General features: G+C 32.1%; 1 protein-coding gene across 1 annotated transcript; it reads right to left on the bottom strand.

Annotated features, from left to right (window-relative positions):
* Positions 1 to 3974: 3974 nt before the first annotated feature.
* LOC120351047 lies at positions 3975 to 8749 on the bottom strand. Its single transcript, XM_039426987.1, has 4 exons — positions 8683 to 8749; positions 7959 to 8150; positions 7179 to 7350; positions 3975 to 4493 (listed from the first exon to the last, which is right to left on the bottom strand). Exons 2-4 carry the CDS (start codon positions 8096 to 8098, stop codon positions 4296 to 4298), a joined length of 510 nt encoding a protein of 169 aa, XP_039282921.1. The 5' UTR covers positions 8099 to 8150; positions 8683 to 8749; the 3' UTR covers positions 3975 to 4295.
* Positions 8750 to 17962: the final 9213 nt, after the last annotated feature.

The raw sequence follows: 17962 nt of genomic DNA, 5'->3' as shown, positions 1-17962 counted from the left end.
GAGCTGACATGTCAGTGAGAGGCATATCATGGAAGCAGCAGACCAACCGTGAACCGACCTCAGAATGACACATGACGAGGAAAATGGGGATGAAACTGATAAAACTTAACCTAAATGAAAAAGTCTCTTGATTCGAGTGCATCCTGTATGCCTTGACAGTTCGGCTCCCTTCACTATCTAAAAACACTAGTTCAAAAAATTCACTAAACACATCAATAAGATGTAGATGTTGTGATCTGTGGAGTTACGGTGATGAATAATTCACCTAATGGTGAATACGATGAAGATTGAGGAAGAGCTGGTAGTGGGAGATCTAGTCCAAGTTGAGATAGAGCGAGTAGGTATCCAGTAGTGGAAGAATCGAGTCCGAGTGGAGGTAGAGCGAGAAGGTATCCAGTATTGGAAGATCGAGTCGAAGTGAAGATTGTGTGAGTAGGAATCCAGTAGTGGAAAGATCGAGTCCAAGTGGTGACAGAGAGAGATGAAATCCAGTGGTGGAAAATCGAGTCCAATTTGAGATAGAGAGAGATGGAATCCAGTAGTGGAAGATCGTGTTCAAGGTGGAGATAGAGCGAAAATGGATCCATTAAAAACTGCAAAAGAGAAGAAAAAGCCAGCAGAAAAACGAAAGATCTTTGAAGAAAGTTATCAATATTGAGAAAAGATACATAATACAACTGATAATGAATAATATTTGCATAAAATGGAAGAGGAATAGTATGATTTAATGTGAGAAAGAACCGAATATCAAATATGGATATTAGTGGAAAGTAATCAGATAGAGAGAGAAAAGGAAGAAAGAGAAATAATAGAGATAGAAAGAGAAAAGGAAGAAAGAGAAATAATAGAGATAGAAAGAGAAATAAACATTTGAACATGCTGGATAGCTAGTGGAAAAATCACAGGGAAAATAATGATAATAATGGGGAAGAAGAGAAGAGAAAGAAGGAATGTGCACAATTGAGAAGAAATTATGAAACTGAACTATAGAATAAGAAATAGAACATCGTATTGTGATCTTGAATTGATCAAGGAAAGAAGAAGAAGAAAAGAAAAAGAAAGAGAAGGAGAAGAAGAAGACGAAGAAGAATAGAAAAGAATAATAATCATCATTGCAAAAATCAAGAAATGAGAATGAGAAATAAGAAGTAGAGGAGACGCTTGAGAAAGAGCTAGATTATTTAAGATAAGTTTTAAATAGGATTGAACGGTGAAGTTTAAAAATATTATATAGTATTAGAAGTATAATTAACTATTGGGAGTTGCAATAACGATAAAAGTAGTAAATTGAGTACTGTAATATTTTAGTGATGAATGTCTAAGAACGTTAAATGAAGCACAGCCCCTTTATAAGCATATGAACAGACTACCCACCTCTCTGTTCCATCAATAACTCTTCACACATTAGCTTTTATTGTTCGAGCTGTGGCAATAGTAGAAGATATCATTATGTATACCTAATATAGAAGAGATTACTATCTATACCTATAGATTACATCTATATCTATAACGTATGTTAATCATCCATTTTATTTGTAATTAGCATTTCGAAAATAATTATTAATTATGGAAATACTTTTGGTAAGAGATGTAATTATTAGTAAGAATAGAGATAATGATTTTCTTAGTACCCTCTGGAGTAAAGTAGTTGATGCATTGAACGTAGTTTTGGGAATTAATATCAAGATAAATTATAATCAGTATTAACAAATGTGGATCTCTTCAGTTTGAAATAATTGCCTTATATATAATCATAAATAGCAGTGGAAGGATTCATTTATAGAACAGAAAGCCAGCTCATGAAAAATGCCAAGGTATATCTACTGTGAAATCTATTAATACGAATTTCCTATTATTGTAGTGAAGGGCACCTTAGTCATTGAATCCTGAAATGATTTAATTTACCTTTATTTTTTGAAGGTCGGTCATCCTCTCGACTGTGTGGACCCTCTTGGATCCTCCCTCGCCGATAGCAGATGACCAGACATTCCTGTGCCCATGACGGTCGGCCGCAGCGTTGAGGATCTTGAGACGCTCCGCAGTCAGATCCTCGCGAATGGTGACGCCGGAACCCTTCAGCTTCCTCTTAGCGTCGAAGATCATCTTCCTGGTCCGGTAGCTGCAGAGTCGAACTATGATGGGTCGGTCCTTGGGTTTAGCTTGCCCTTGTTGAGGTGGTTGACGCCTTCCAATGCGATGCGAGCGGTTTACATCCGCCAGAGTCACGGGCACGTTCAGCTTCTTGTTGAAGACATCGAGCGCCAGCAGGTCCGTGTCTTCTTTGTTGCTCTCCGGGATCCCAAAAATACGTATGGAATGTCAGTGCCTATATTGCTTGAGGTCGTCGACCTTCAGGTGACAAGACACCTCCAGCTCACGAATTCTATCGTGCAGCTGTTTGTTTTCCTCCTTCAATGCCTGAAGTTCCTCGAAAATAGACTTCACAGCCATTGATACAGCACAATGGACAGACTCTTCGATTTGCTGTCGAATAATTCGGAGGGTCTCTTCAGACAGTGATCCAGAAATAGCTGGCCCTGGCTTCAGAGCATTGACCTCATTCTTCGGCGTGCCTCTGTTCGGTCGAACCATCGTGTACCGTTAGATGGATTTACACTTTTATAGGCTAGGCGAGAAGGTGAACTGAAGAATTAGGAATGTTTTTTCAAGATAAATAAAAAGAGTGTGAGTTAATCAAAAATATAATTACACTATTGAATTTTAGCTCGAGAAACTGAATAACTTGATGTATAATATCTAGTGAATTGAACTGTATAACCCTACGAAATATCTGTTAGAAGACGGAGCCGAGCTGACACACGTTTACTCACTCGACATAGCCAAGTGAGACATAGATAGAGAGTTCCAAATGATCTCATTTTATTCAGAATTTTATACTCTGAAAAGCAAGAGAAAATTTTTCTGTCCGATAACTGGATTTGGCAGAAAATAGCTGAAAACTGCCCCCATGCTTATGGTCCCCATGGTATGCTTACCTCTTTACTACCCTGAACAGAACTGCGGGGTCAAAAATTTGGCTTCCAAACTTTTCTTTCTATAACCCTTCATTGACTGGACTAATATTTATTTCTTAGGTTCAATATACTTCTTTTATTGTAAGAATGAATTGCAGAATGTCTAGGAAATGAGATCATATTGGTTTTTACAAATAATAAACATTGGAATATTAAAGGGTAAACACATAATTCTAAATTCAATGAATAGAGGCTTGCAATACTTAAGGGTTAGAACTTTACATAAGTTACTTATTGCCCTATTTTGTAAAACAAACAGAGAATGAGAATTTTTATAGTTTCTCAAAATACAGTACCGGTACCATATGAAATGTGAGTGGACATAACTGTAATAAACATCAATAAGGATTTTCTCAGACACTCTCTCTTAAGCATTAGATAGTGTGATCAACATGATTATATAAAGTAATGATTCACTTTTAGTAATGAAAACATAATTACATATTGGGTGATAGCAATGCGTAAATATAGTATATTATAGCATTTCCCCACGACTGTTTTGGCAGTTCTATTTTTGAGTGTGAAATCTTCACTTTTGCAATTGACAAAGGAATTTGGAGGAAATATTTGAAACCAAATTTTTGACTTAGCAGCTTTGTGTACTAGGCCTAATAGCAGTAATATTTAACCAACCCTTGAAATTCAACAATGCAGGATAAAATGATGTGCGTGTTTCATCATTGACAATTGCAAATCGAGGTGCAGGGGTGGTGGTAGGACAGATCACATGACGGCCATGCAATAATGGCGACATGCACCATTCAAGACTTTTCTAATCTGTGATCGAATCGGAATAACGCTGCATGGCAGGTCTGGCCTCGGCTTGATGGAACGAGAACGTGCAGAAAAAGTAGAGAGTAGGAGCATAGAAGAAGGAAACCACTGTGTTCTCTATTCTGTGGTAGGAGTTTTGAGCCTTGTGGTATATGCCACATATTTGTCACTAAAGAAAATTTATTTAAAATTAACACTTTGCACAGAGATGTTGTGAAATTTCTCCATAGTAAGGTGAAATAAAAAGATGTTGTCAATTCCACAAAGTTTTTATTTGAGTCCAAACTTGTTTCGATGCACTTGGCATCATCATCAGTGGTAGACTGAGGAAACTGAAAATTTCCTTCCCCTATAAAATTATAGGGGATAACTTTTTATTTCACCTTACTATGAAAATTTATTTTCCATCCGCTCTCAAGAAGAACGGTGTTTTGATTGAAGTGCTAACACAGCTTATTCTGTAAAAGACTCTATAGAACAAAACACTCAAAACAACTTACTGAAATCAATAAGCCCATAATCCGATTTGTCCAAATATCTAATACTTTTAGTTCTCACATCATATGCATCTTCCATTGACTCAATCCATATCTCATCCATTCCTGAATAGTGAATTTCTCCTACCTTATTAGGAACGTGTTTCTTCATGCATTGTCGATTGACAACTCTCAGAAAAGGCAAGTCCTGAATAATATTAATAATTATGAAAGTAAATGATATACACAATATTTATGTACGGTAATGTATAATGTTGGAAAAATTTCTTTAATGATATTATTATTATTATCAATGTTCAATTAAACAACAATTCAAAAGAAAATAATAACAAATAATTTTGACTTTCGATTGCTGACAATTGACAATAATAATAATTTGTTATTCAGAAACAAATATTACGAAATTAAAAATATAATTACAGAACAATATAGTTTAATATCGTTCTAGAATAAAATATCTGTGGTCGATAACTGTTGTAATGCTAGTCGGGATTTCGGCAATTATTCATGATTCTTCAGGGTTTCAAAAGAAAATAATTGACAAACATAATAAATTTGAAAAAACAAATAATATACCGGTATTCATAGCATGAGGAACTTGATAAGAATTGAATTAAAAATTGGTATTTATAAGATTCTCTAGAAGGAACATAAAAGTAACCAAAACTCCCTTATTTTTGGGTATATCTGCCTATTGCAATTAGTTTTTGGGGTGCTGGATCCAAATCCGAGAACAGAATCTTTCTATCTTTATTTAGAAGAAAGCTAGAATTTGAGGGGAAAAGATATGAGTAATCAATTAGGATAAATAGGAAACCGCAACAGCACCACGGCACATTGGGCTGACACAAGGAACTGCCAAGTTTATAATAATGTTGAAGACCGTCTCCATTTCTACATGTTTCCGTAATGCGAACTCCAGTCATGTTGCAGCGCTGAATAGAAAAGTCTAGATCTAGAAAAGTCTAGTTAGCCTCAGCTAGACTGTATAGAGGCTGAAGATGGGAAAATGACGCAAATGGAATTATACATATGAAATTGTGACAATCGGAAGATATCTGTAATGGTGATGATATTGGAATAATTCATTAATTGGGTCATTTTAAAAGGTTTAGAATTAGGACTTTTCAATCAGACTCTTGTGCTCATTTAGTTGAATTTTCAGTGTAACTTTTTTGTCGTGAGAAATTTATTTTTCTGTTGAAAAATAATTTTTTCACATTAAGATTTTGGTAACTTGCGTCCGAGAAGACAGTCAGTTTTAAATTTTATGCAGGGTTGAGGTATTCTCACGGAACTGCATTTCCGTTAGCGATGGAAAATACACGAGTATTTGGGAATATTTCAAACTTGCATTATTTTGCTTTCCCACGGAACTATTATCATCCCCACGTGGACCGTTGTCTCGGTGGAAGGGGAACATAATTTTCGTGGAAAAGAGCAGTCTCAATCAAGCCGCGAATCGAAACAGATTGAAATCCAGAGGTAGTCTCGGGCCTCGAGGGCCCAGAATTAACGTATTTGTTGAATTTTTTTGTTGTCTAAATTTGTTGAAATTTAATCGTTTTCATGGCGGGATAAATTGAAGTATTTTAATCGTTTGAAGTGAATGTGTAATTTTTATTGAAAATATTAGTGAGAACATCCTAGTGTAGTAAAAATTCTAATAGAAGAGGATTTATAGATTAAACGATTGTTAGTGCCATTATATTATCTAGCTCATGCTAAAAACCCTTGATGACCGAGTCCCCAATTATTCATTTGAAGTAGAGTAATGTGTAAAGTCCACGCTACCTTCGTGAACAGTTAGAATTCCAGATAAGCAGTAAGCAAAATCTTACATGCAGTCATCTTGAATTTTTAGAAGGTGCAATGAACCTATATGGATTATTTGTTATTTTCCAATTTTAAATTAGTTTAATTCATTCAATAAAATTTAGAAGTGGAATAGAATTTTAAAGTTTGTTGTTTAAAGCTTCAGTATTTAGAGATCTCTCTTCTACCCCATATGGGGGCGGTTAATATCGTTGATTGAAAAGTAAAATTAATGAAAATTCCAATAATTTTCCTATTTATTTTTTTTTTTAATTTTAACTCAGTTCTCATCAAAGATGAAGAACGATACTTAATTGCATTTTATTCTATTTCATACTTCATTTTATTTCATTCCATATTAAATTTTGTTTTTAAAATAGTTGATGATTTTTTCTATTAGGTGGCTGGTTTGGTGGAAATTATTTATTATTATTTATTCATAATTTACAATCAACTCAAGGACAAAGAAACAGACTACAGTCCAAAACTTCTTTTCATCCCAATTTCATAAAATAAATTGTTCAAATAAAGGATATGTGCGACTTTTTAATTCTTCACTAACTTCCACATTGAAACAAAACACAAACACTTGAAACAATTAATTTTGAATTTAGAAATCTCAGACAAGTGGAAGAAGAACTGAAAATACGAGCTTTTTGGGGCACTTTCTGAATCCAGAACATGAAAATTTTGCATGGAAGAGTTAGTTCTGGACTACTACAATACATTTTGCAAACACATCTCTTATTTCATAACTATATTGACTGGAGTAAGTATGAAGTGACTTACAAAAAATGTACCTACTTCGTATCTTATACCCATCACAGTCTGTATATCAGAAGGCTAATTTATTCATAGATGATATGGTTGAATTTGATAAAGTTCGAAGAGAATATTTCGTCATATTAATCAATTTTGAACTTATTCCTGCGACTTATTCAATAGCTTCCAAAACATCGATTCAAGGTTTTAATGACTCACGCTGTTTCCCTATTACCTTAATATCTATCACAAATGTTACAATAGAGAAAAACATAAAATATGTGTGGTAACTTACATCATTAGTTTCCTTTGCGCAATTCCAAACCTCACTCAACTCATTATCAAAATATTTTGAATATGTGGAATTGTCTCTGTAATCATTCATTGCTTCAAGACTTTTCAAATCGCTGTTCATTATTTCAAAAGTCGGAAATATCTTCATCGGATATTCAGATTTGAGATGACATCTGCAATTCAGTAGGCAAGTGAATTAGAATAAATACGGTATTTTTGTAATTTTTCCGCAGTCAATAGAGTTCAGAGTATTAATATTTATGCATATGATTGCTGTCAATGGAAAATCATGTTCACTAGCAGGTATAATAAATCTCAACTTGAATAAGATTTTGAAAAATTGGTGCTTTTTAGTTGCATACTTAAGAAAAGCTGATAATTATTCAATTGGTATTTCAACTTCCGACTAGGTTTTGGAGTTACCTATGGAAAACAATAGAAGGCCTGGATATAATTTTTATAAAGCCTTCTGAATCGATGGTCATGTGTTGACAAAGTCTTGAATAATAATGCCTTGATTGGTCTTCTACTTCACCTTTTTGTACCAGAAACTGTTTTGGACAGTTTTTACATTCCTGTTGTTTTTAGTCAAATAAAAATATTAGTTAAAGTATCTTCTCTCTTTTCCATAATGTGACGCTAAATAGAAGCAAGATCAGTCTCTTAATAGTCCTACTCTTCAAATGAGTACCTATAGTAGTTAGGTATACGGTAATGATGAGTCATTTGAGTGGGAATCATCATCGCAGTACGTAGGCTATTCTCACGATGAACTACTTACACAGCTACAAACTCCCTTCCTCCCAATTTTTTTTCTAGAACAACTGGAAAGTTCATTGAATTCTGTCTTCCACCAACGATTAGTTTATTATATCCAATTTGTTTCCTGTTCTGAACATTATCTCCAAAGCTTACTGTCATCGGTGTACCGTAGTACGGAACTACTTCTTCCGCAGATTTTCTTACAAACTCCCTGGAAATAAAGAATCAGTATTTAATAGTTATAGTTTCCAATAAATTGCGAAAAAAGACATTCCATGAACAAGACTATATGGAATTAGATTAGATACTAGTTACCGTGTTGGGCCAAGTTGGGCCCACCCCACCTACCGTATGTATAGTTTTGTGCATTCTTATAAATATAGTTGTTTTTTGTAAATATGCTTTCGATTACAGTCAAGTACGGTAAAGTGAATTCAAGTAGCGTACAGTCCGATATTCCACTTTGGAATGAGGGGTATTCCAAATTTTTCTGAATCCATTTTCAAAATTATATCAATAAATAATTACCTCATTACCAACGATTGAAATATAAGCCTACTCATTTCACTGATTTATCTTGATCAAGCAAACGTTACAATTATGCCAGAAAAGTGAATATCAGTGCAATGAAGTTATGTATTTGGTTAGACCTAATGGTTATCACAATAGAACTGAATAAATAATTTTATCAATAATAATTTATGAAGACATAGAGATATAGCATGTATGGGAATATTATTTACCTAGCATTTTTATATTTGCGAATGTTTGAGCATTCATCCTCTCCAGCAAAAGTTATGGTACCCTCTGAAAAAAATGGAAAAGCTACAATAAAATTACTATTGTAAAAGCTTGCTCTCAATCAGACTATCAGTAGAGCAAAATGTCTTGTTCATTCAAGACCTATTTTTGGGTTGGCTTCAAGGTCTGGTTCATACCAATCTGGATATCATACAGTTAATTGCCGATATTCACGAATTTCTCCCCACATGATAACTGTAATATTACATTTTTTCTCGATTGGAATCGAATCTTCAATTCGAGATCTATAAAACTTTATAGTAAATATCAGAGTCATCGATTACGGACAACTTTTTGACTGAGAATTTATCGTAAATGATTGTGTTGCATTGTTCCATGGTGTCACCGAGGCTGAGTTGACAGAATTAATAGATAAATGGATTATTTAAATAGAGATGATATATAAAAATTTAAAATAATAGTTTCAAAATAAAGTTTTATTGAGAACAAAATAAAATGTGAATTCTAAACTTGTAATTTATAATTTTTTTTGGTGACGTGTCCGTAACATCGACACTGAAGAAACTTTGCTCTGTTCCTGGTAGCTAGGTTTTTTCCTGTCCCCTCTCTCTGAAACTTATGGCTGGCTATGTGTGTTGTAATTAGTGCTCTCTGAATATTTTTCTGTTTAAGTGAATTTATTAATGTTTTAAATTGAGTTTTAAACAGTTTATAGTGTTCTATTTTGTCGGTATATTGTTTATTGTGTATACAAGCCAATAGCCACTGTTTTTCAACTATATAAACTGGATAAGTATTTAGCTCGTAGTGACTTTAGATGCTTAGGCTTGTAAGATATTGTTCTTTGTGTATTTGTGTAGTATATTGCCAAAATTCATCTGAAGATTATAAGTTCATTTGCTCTGAAAATTGGATTTCTCATTCATAGGCGATAGATCCATTCATAGTTTATCAAGAATCTATTACATTGGAGCCGACAACTATCCTTAGGTTAATAGGTGTGAAATGCTATCCAACCGATTTAGGAAAAATTGGTAGCACGGCAAATGGTACGCCCTGGTGTGGGACTCAAACTACAAAATATATCCCTGGTTATAAAAAATTATTGGTAGGATAGATATCTTGATGAATTATGAATGGGAGATGCTGCTGAGTGGGAAATCGGTTCGAGAAAGTTCAGGTTCTAATGAGTAAATATTTTTTACGCAGTAGCAAGATGGAGAACAATAAAAATAATGAAGTTTTATCCAGTGAAAACATTCAAAACTTAGATGAAGAATCACAAGATTTAGACCTAACCTTAAACAATGACTCAAACGATAGTGTAGCTGTAAGTGAAAACGTTTCAAATGTAACAATTCATGAGAAAGTAGTAGAAATATCAAATGAAACAAGTATGGTAGGAGCTAAAAATGATATAAATCTTATAGCATTCCTAACACAAAGGTTTGATAAGCAAAATGCTAAGATTGATAATTTGAAACAAGATCAAAATGCTAGGTTTGATGATATGAAGCAAGAATTTGCTAGCATAAGACTAGATCAGGTTAGTACAAAGCGGGAAATAAAAGAGATAAATGATACATTAAGTAAAAATCACAAAGAAATAGGTCATCTACAGCAGAAAACTGATGATCTTGAAACATCAATGTTAGATGTAGAAAAATCAATGCAAAAAAAAATCATTCAAGTTTCTGATAGGGTCAATGAGGTTAATGAAAGAGTAAATAAAAATAAGATCATAGTTGAGCAACAAAATATGACACAAAATACTATCAATGCAGAAAATAATGAAAGTATTAAGCATGTTGAAAAAGAGGTTGTAGAATTAAACGAAAAAGTAGACAAGGAAATCAAGGTATTATCCTCTTTGAAAATAGATTGTCAAGAAAATACAGCTGCTATAACTGAGGTTAGAAAAAACATAAATAAAATTAACATGTCAACAAAACCGATGTGTAATCATACTGGTAACAATAGTAATTTCGATAGGTTTGAATTCCAAATGCAAATTGACAAAAAGAATCCAATGCATTTCTTAGTAAACTTGACCGAGTATCTTGAGAGAAATGAAATCACAAACTGGATCAAAATTAAGGGTATTTTGGAAAACAATTTTAATTCAAATTTTGCTCATCGTGATTGGTGGATTTTCATCCGTTTTGATGTAAATAACTTTGAAGAATTTAAAGAGAAATTCATTGCTAGAATGTGGTCAGACGACATTCAGTCATCTGCTAGAAATGATTTGAGATTTGGAAAATATAAGCCAAACTTATCTAAGAATCTTACTGAGTATTATATTTCTCGTTTCAACATTGCTAAGAATCTAATTCCAGCCTTAGATAAAGATACTATTTTCAAGTTTTTGAAAGGTCATTTTGATGAAACCATATCTACAGCTGCTATTATTCGTAACATTAAGACTAGTGATGAGTTTATTTGTTTGTTGAATGAGTTTGACAATACTGACACTTACAAAGTAAACAGACAAATGCCCCGTGATCATAACAATGCTCAAGCTGGAGGTCAAAATAAAACAATAAGTTTTCATCAGAGTGAACATAGGGATGATAGAAATAGGTCTCAGAATTCAAATGGTGTGATGTTTCATGATAATAATAAGCAGTATCAAGGAGGTAGGAATTATTTCCAAAATCGACGGTACCAAAATGGACCAAACAATAATGGTCATAGAGATCAAAATTTTCAGCATAATTTCAGAGATAATAGAAATCATCAACTTGTGAATTCAAATCAATCAAATCCAAATCGACCAGCTAACAACTACCAGTTAGATTTCAGCTTCCCACCGCCAGGTTATATGCCTGCTCAAACTTCAAATCAGACAAATGCAAATCGTCCAAGACATAATGCTCCTTTAAACTAATAATGGGACGACGAAACGACAGCCCTGCTCTCCCAGTTAAGGAAAGGTCAAATTTTGATATAGCTGTAGACATGAATAAAATAAATTTTGAATCTGAAACTTCAAACAGGTTTGAAGTAAGAAAGCCAGAATTAATCAGTCAAATTCATGTGCAAGAAAATAGTTGTAAGAATTTAAGTAATGAAGTAATGCCTAGTTATCAAGAAAGTCATATTAAAGCATCAAGTGTTAATATGGTACATACTCCAGAAATTCAGGTAGATGAAGATATGAGTAAATATGAAACTGTTTGTCAAGAAGAACCATACATGATAGGTTGTATTTTTAATGAACTATTGGAGGAACAAGAGAATACTCCACCTACTGGATATGATTTAGCAGAAATAGAAGTACAAATTTTCAATAAGAAATATCAAATGATTATTGACACTGGCTCTGAGGTAAATGTAATTAATGAGAAACTTGTTGATGAAATGAAGAAAAACAATCTCAAGTTGAACTTAGTACCAGCTCCTAATGTAAGTATAGTTGTAGCTACTGGTATGAGACATAAGAAGATAAATAAACAGATTATGTTAGAGGTATTTTTTGGTAAGTTAGAATTGCCAATAGTTTTTCTTATAGTTCAAGATTTAAATGTAGATATTTTGGTGGGTTGTGATTTCTTAAAAGATGCTGGAGCAATTATTGATTTTAATCAAAATATGATATCATTGAAAGATTGTTGTTTTCCATTTATAAAAAAGGATACCTTGAAGTACAATAGACTTTTTCATGTTAACATAGTAAGAGACCAAGAAACGTTTGATACTTTATGGAATCAGCAGATTGATAATTTAAGATTACAGCTAAGCGATGAATCTCCTGAATTGGTAAACAAATTAATTGAAGTATTTGAAAATAACAAAGATATTTTCTCTGATAGTCCTGGATCTGCAAAAGACTATTTATGTCAACTTAAAATGAAAGATGATGTGAAATTAGATAAGAAGAGTTATCCGATTCCATATCAGTATAGAGATCAAGTCAAGAAAGAATTGAAGAAAATGTTAGATCAGAAAATCATTGAACCAGGTAGCTCTGAATATACAAGCCCTATGGTAGTAGTGAAAAAGCCAAATAATGAAATTCGATTATGTTTAGATGGAAGAGAAATAAATAAGTACATAATAAGGGATTTTACAGAAACTGAACCAATAGATAACTTGATCATTCGTTTCAATAAGTGCAACTACATTAGCAGTTTTGATCTCACTCAAGGTTTCAATCAGGTAAAATTAACTGAAGATAGTAAAAAGTATGTAGCTTTCAATGTTTTTGGACAGACTTATCAATATACACATCTACCATTTGGATTGAATATTAGTGGTTCTGAATTTATCAAGTGCTTGTACAAAATGCTAGGTGAAGAGGTTTGTGAGTTTACTATTGCTTATATTGATGATCTTGCCATTTCTAGTATATCTCTTCAACAACATATCAGTCGAATTGAATTATTATTCAATAAGTTGAGGGAAAGTAATTTGAAGTTGAAACTGAATAAATCGAAATTTATTGCAGATAAGATAAAGTATTTGGGTTATATTATAAGTAAAAATGGTATTGAAGCAGATGACTCTAAGCTAAATGCTATTCAGAAATTTCCCATTCCTCAAAATTTGAAACAATTGCAGTCATTCATAGGTCTCTGTAATTTTTACAGAAAGTTTCAGAAAAATTATTCATACTTGACAAATCGAAGCATCTTCTATGCAAGAAAAATAAATTCATTTGGACTGAAAAAGATAATGATACCTTTCAAGAAATTAAAGATAGGTTCATCGACTGTGTGATCTTGAAACATCCTGATTATAACAAAATTTCATTTTGGCCACTGATGCCAGTGATGTAGGAATTGCAGCTGAGTTATTTCAGGAAGGTGAAGATAAGGAACACTGTGTCATTGCATATGCTAGCAGAAGCTTAACGAAATCTGAATTAAATTACACAATATGTGAGAAAGAATGTTTAGCTGTATTATTTGGCTTGATGAAACTTCAAAATTATTTTGGTAATCAAAAAATAGTTGTCCGTACAGATCATAAAGCCTTGACCTTTTTAAAAAAATGTAAGATAGGACATGGTCGTTTGGGAAGATGGATTCTTGCATTACAGAATTTTAATATTGAGTGGGAATTTGTAGCAGGAAAGGATAACATTGTGCCAGATATCATTTCTAGAACTGATTATGAAGGTAATTTAGAAAATCGAAATTCAAATGAATTCAAGGTATTAAATATCATTAAGAGTGATAACAAGTTAATCGAAATAGTAAAGAAGATCAAAGAAATTCAAAAAGATGATGTTTGGTTAAAAAATGTAAGAGAAAAGTTAGAGACAGGTAATTTGAATATCAACAAATTTTTTAAAGTAAATGATGATCTTTTGTTCACTAGAAAATCTGGAAAGAATAGTTTTTGGAAAGTTTGTGTGCCTTCAGCACTGTATGAAGAATTGATAGTTGAATTTCATGAAAGATTAGGTCATGTAGGTATATCAAAAACATGCAAATTTATTGAAGAAACTTTTTACATAAAAGATTGTTACAGACTTGTTACCAAAACTATAAGATACTGTAAGTATTGTCAACTTGTAAAGACATCAAATGAAAAGAAATTATTAGAAATGCATACCATAATTTCTGAGAAAAAAATCACAAAGTGTTCATTGATGTTTATGGAGAATTACCAGGTGCCAAGTACAAATGGATGTGCATTATTCATGATGGCTTTACTAAGTTTACAAAGTTGTATCCTATAGTTAAGGCTAACGCTCATAATTTAGTAAAAGTTGTTGAAAAATATGTAAATGAATTTGGTAAATTTGAATATATAATCAGTGATAATGGTACTTGTTTTCAAAGCAGATTGTGGAAAGAATCTATGGAAAGATTAGGTATAAAATATTACTACATTTCAGTTTATCATCCACAGGCAAATCTTAGTGAAAGACCATTGAAAGAGGTCAATCGCATATTGAGAACTTACGTTCCTGTAAATAAGCATAATATTTGGTACAAGTATATTGATAAGGTTGAATTTGTCATCAACAACAATTTTCATGAATCAACTGGTCACATACCCATGGAGCTTATGATGAATCATAAATTGGCACATCTTGTTTTTAAGTATATCAAATATCCTGTAGAAAATAAGTTTGAACTTGAAGAAGAAGGTATCAGAAACAAACGAATACTGTACAGAATAAAGAATAGAGGTGTCATCAGAAGATTCAAACAGAATATGCATAATAAACCCAAGTATAAATTCAAGGTTGATGATCTAGTTGTAATTCGAAATTACATTTTGTCGAGCAAGCTGAAGAAGTTTTCTGCCAAGCTGTGTCCTAAATATCGTGGACCTTACATAGTAAGAGATGATCTCAATAAAGGGTGTTTCAAACTTGAAGAGATAAGTACAGGTAAAATTGTGAGAGTCAATCAATATATGATGAAGAAATACCATCAGAAAGCACACAATGATTAGGAATCCTGTGTCATGCCGGGATTCAGAATAGCAATGACCGTAAATACTACGTATGGTAAGAGTCCATAATTGTATCTTTTTTCTTTCCTGTAGCCTATTTTTCTTGGCCCTTAATCTTTTCAAATTTCGATTCTTTCCTGTCTTTGTGTAATGTTCAGTAAAATTCTTCTATGATGCATATCTTAACCAATCTTGTCCATAGTCATTTAAATTTGTATTCTTCTGAAATAATTTTGGAAGTTAAAATAGTAGCTTATTTTCCTAATCTTTAAATTGTTGATAAAACTTAACTTTTCTAAAATCTATCCATTGTAGTGTAAATAATTGTTTGCTTGCGGTATATTTTTTCATCATGTATTACATATTTTAATCATGTCTATTTTTTTTCAGGTATCATATTAGGTAATTAGGTTTTTCAGAGCAAATTATGTCTCATTTTCTCATTTTCAGTATATTTTATTAAATATACTTTTTTATGAAAGTTCAGTACTGACATGTAGGATAGGCTCTAATTAATCTTTCTCTTACTTGTATTATTTAGGAAATTTATTTACCCAATTTTCTTTTTCTCTTGTTTGTATTTTTTAGGGAACTTATTTACCCATTATCCATCTTGATCATCTTTGTATTGTAATCTTGAAATGTTTATATTTATTATACAGTCTTTAAATTATGAATTATTTAAACAATAAATGGTTCAATTTAGAACATGCTGAAATCTATTCTTATGTATGAATTCTTTTGTTATAATAAATAAACTTTAAAATTTGAAAGTATTAATGAATTGTGTAGCCATATATATGAGATGTATTAATGAAAGTTAACTTGAATAATAATGTTTTCAAATGTATTGCCGATATATTGTTATTAGAATAAATCTTCAGTTAGGAGTTTTTTCAATTGATTTTTCAATTAACGTCATCAATGTAATGAGAATTTAGTATATAGACAAGTTGGAACGACTTCAGATTATAAGTAATCATTACAATTGGGAAGAAGATGATCAACTTTGATAAATGAGCGAGCAGAGGCTTCAGAGTGGCTCAATATGAAGAAAATATATTTCCAAACTCGAACTGATTCAAAATGTTTATGCGTAAGAGAACTTCGTTTGTACATGGATTATCTGTTTCAGCACAAATAATTCGAAAGAAACGTTCGTTGATCGAAGAAATGGAATTCATAGCTGATCACCCGTTCATGTTTTTGATCTCCAGTCGGGTGAGCTGCTTGTCGTTATTTGTCGGGCGGTTCTCGCCGAATTCCAACGGAGAGCATGGCAGCGATCATGACGAGTTGTGAATAATTCATCATTTCTGCGTCATATACAGGGTGTTTCAGAAGTAGTGTCGAACATTTCAGGATATTGTTCCTGGATGATAGGAGACTACAAATGACGTATTTGAAGTGTCCAAAACTCAACGGTTATCCTTATAGCTGCCATTTTGTTTTTTTTTTCACTCAAAGACTGAAATTAAAAGAATAAAATGAAAACTTTTCGATGTAAATTTCCAAAATGGCGGCCATTTTAATTTTTTCATTGCACATTTCACGAAAACCGTTCACTTTACAGAAAATTTGCAAAAGACAGTTTTACAGTTACCATTGAATATGAAAAGTGAGTAATTATGGGTAAAATGTCCTGAAATCCATCCAATGTTTGTCTGTATGATTTTGTAATTAATAACAAATTTAATTTTAAAATTTAAAATTCAATAGAAAATTGTTTTCTTCTAAATTTAAAAAAAATTGAATTTTCAAATTTTATAAATTTTTATTTATAAATTTTCAAATTTTTAAATTTTTAATTTCAAATTTTTAATCTTAATAATTTATTCATTAGTTTTTAATATTTATCTCGTAAAAATTATATGAATAATTTTCATTGCGTTGTCATGCTACAAATCTGGAGTACGCAAAGTATTACTTTGTGCATTAGTGCGGAAAAGTGATTCTTTGCGGCCTGCAATCAGCTCAGAAATGGTCACTTTTCAAGGTATCTGTAGGAAAAATAAATTACTTTACTTTACCTTCGATACTCTTCACCATGAATCAGATCTTAATCTTTTATGTATGTTATCATGGGTTTGTCTTATGTGTAGTAAATTATATTTGGTACAAAAATAATCTAGCCCAGACTTGAACCCACACTTAGTTTTTCGTAAATTGAATAGCCAGAACCCCGTAGTTGATTTATGGCAGAAAAAAAATCAAATTATGGCAGTGATAAAATTTTTTTTTTTTAGAATCGATCTGGAATATTGATGTTTGAAAACATTATTGGCTATAAACACTAGTATTTATTCAAATATAATCACTCAATCACCAAGGTTCTAAGAGATATTTTCGTGCCTCTAAGAATACAGTATCCTTTTAGAAAATTATTATTTTGTCGATTCATCTATTATTATTATTTACTTAACCCATAAGCAATAATATTCCTCTTCTTACTCCTATTCCATTATATAATGAGTTCAGGAATTATGTTAATCAATTTATATTTTGTTTATTTGATCGTACCACAGTAATATCTCGTGCTATTTGTTTTTGGGCGTTCTATATAATATGCATTTTTCCAACATTAGCCTTTACAGTATTCATATGAGTCTTCAATAATGTTCTACACTATAATGTTTAATCTATTTATTCATTCAAACATGAAATTAATACAATAGGAATCAAGGAACAGACTAAGGTCAGAACTCATTCATATTTTTTTATAAATTATGATGTATTATAAGTCGTGCTTTATCGAAATTTTATTGATTATAAGAGAATTTCTATATCATGAATGTGAATATAGTAGGCCTACATATGGTTTTTAGTATTGTATTTGCGTATAATATT

This window comes from Nilaparvata lugens, chromosome 1 (assembly GCF_014356525.2).
Source record: "Nilaparvata lugens isolate BPH chromosome 1, ASM1435652v1, whole genome shotgun sequence".
Classification (NCBI taxonomy): domain Eukaryota; kingdom Metazoa; phylum Arthropoda; class Insecta; order Hemiptera; family Delphacidae; genus Nilaparvata; species Nilaparvata lugens.
This window is presented reverse-complemented; position numbering and strand designations above follow the sequence as displayed.

Coding starts and splice junctions, on each gene's coding strand:
- LOC120351047 (XM_039426987.1), bottom strand. CDS start 8,098: ATGACAGTAAGCTTTGGAGATAATGTTCAGAACAGGAAACAAATTGGA. Junction 7,351..7,958: donor GGAAGGGAGTTTGTAGCTGT/GTAAGTAGTTCA, acceptor ACTGAATTGCAG/ATGTCATCTCAAATCTGAAT. Junction 4,494..7,178: donor GCGCAAAGGAAACTAATGAT/GTAAGTTACCAC, acceptor AATATTATTCAG/GACTTGCCTTTTCTGAGAGT.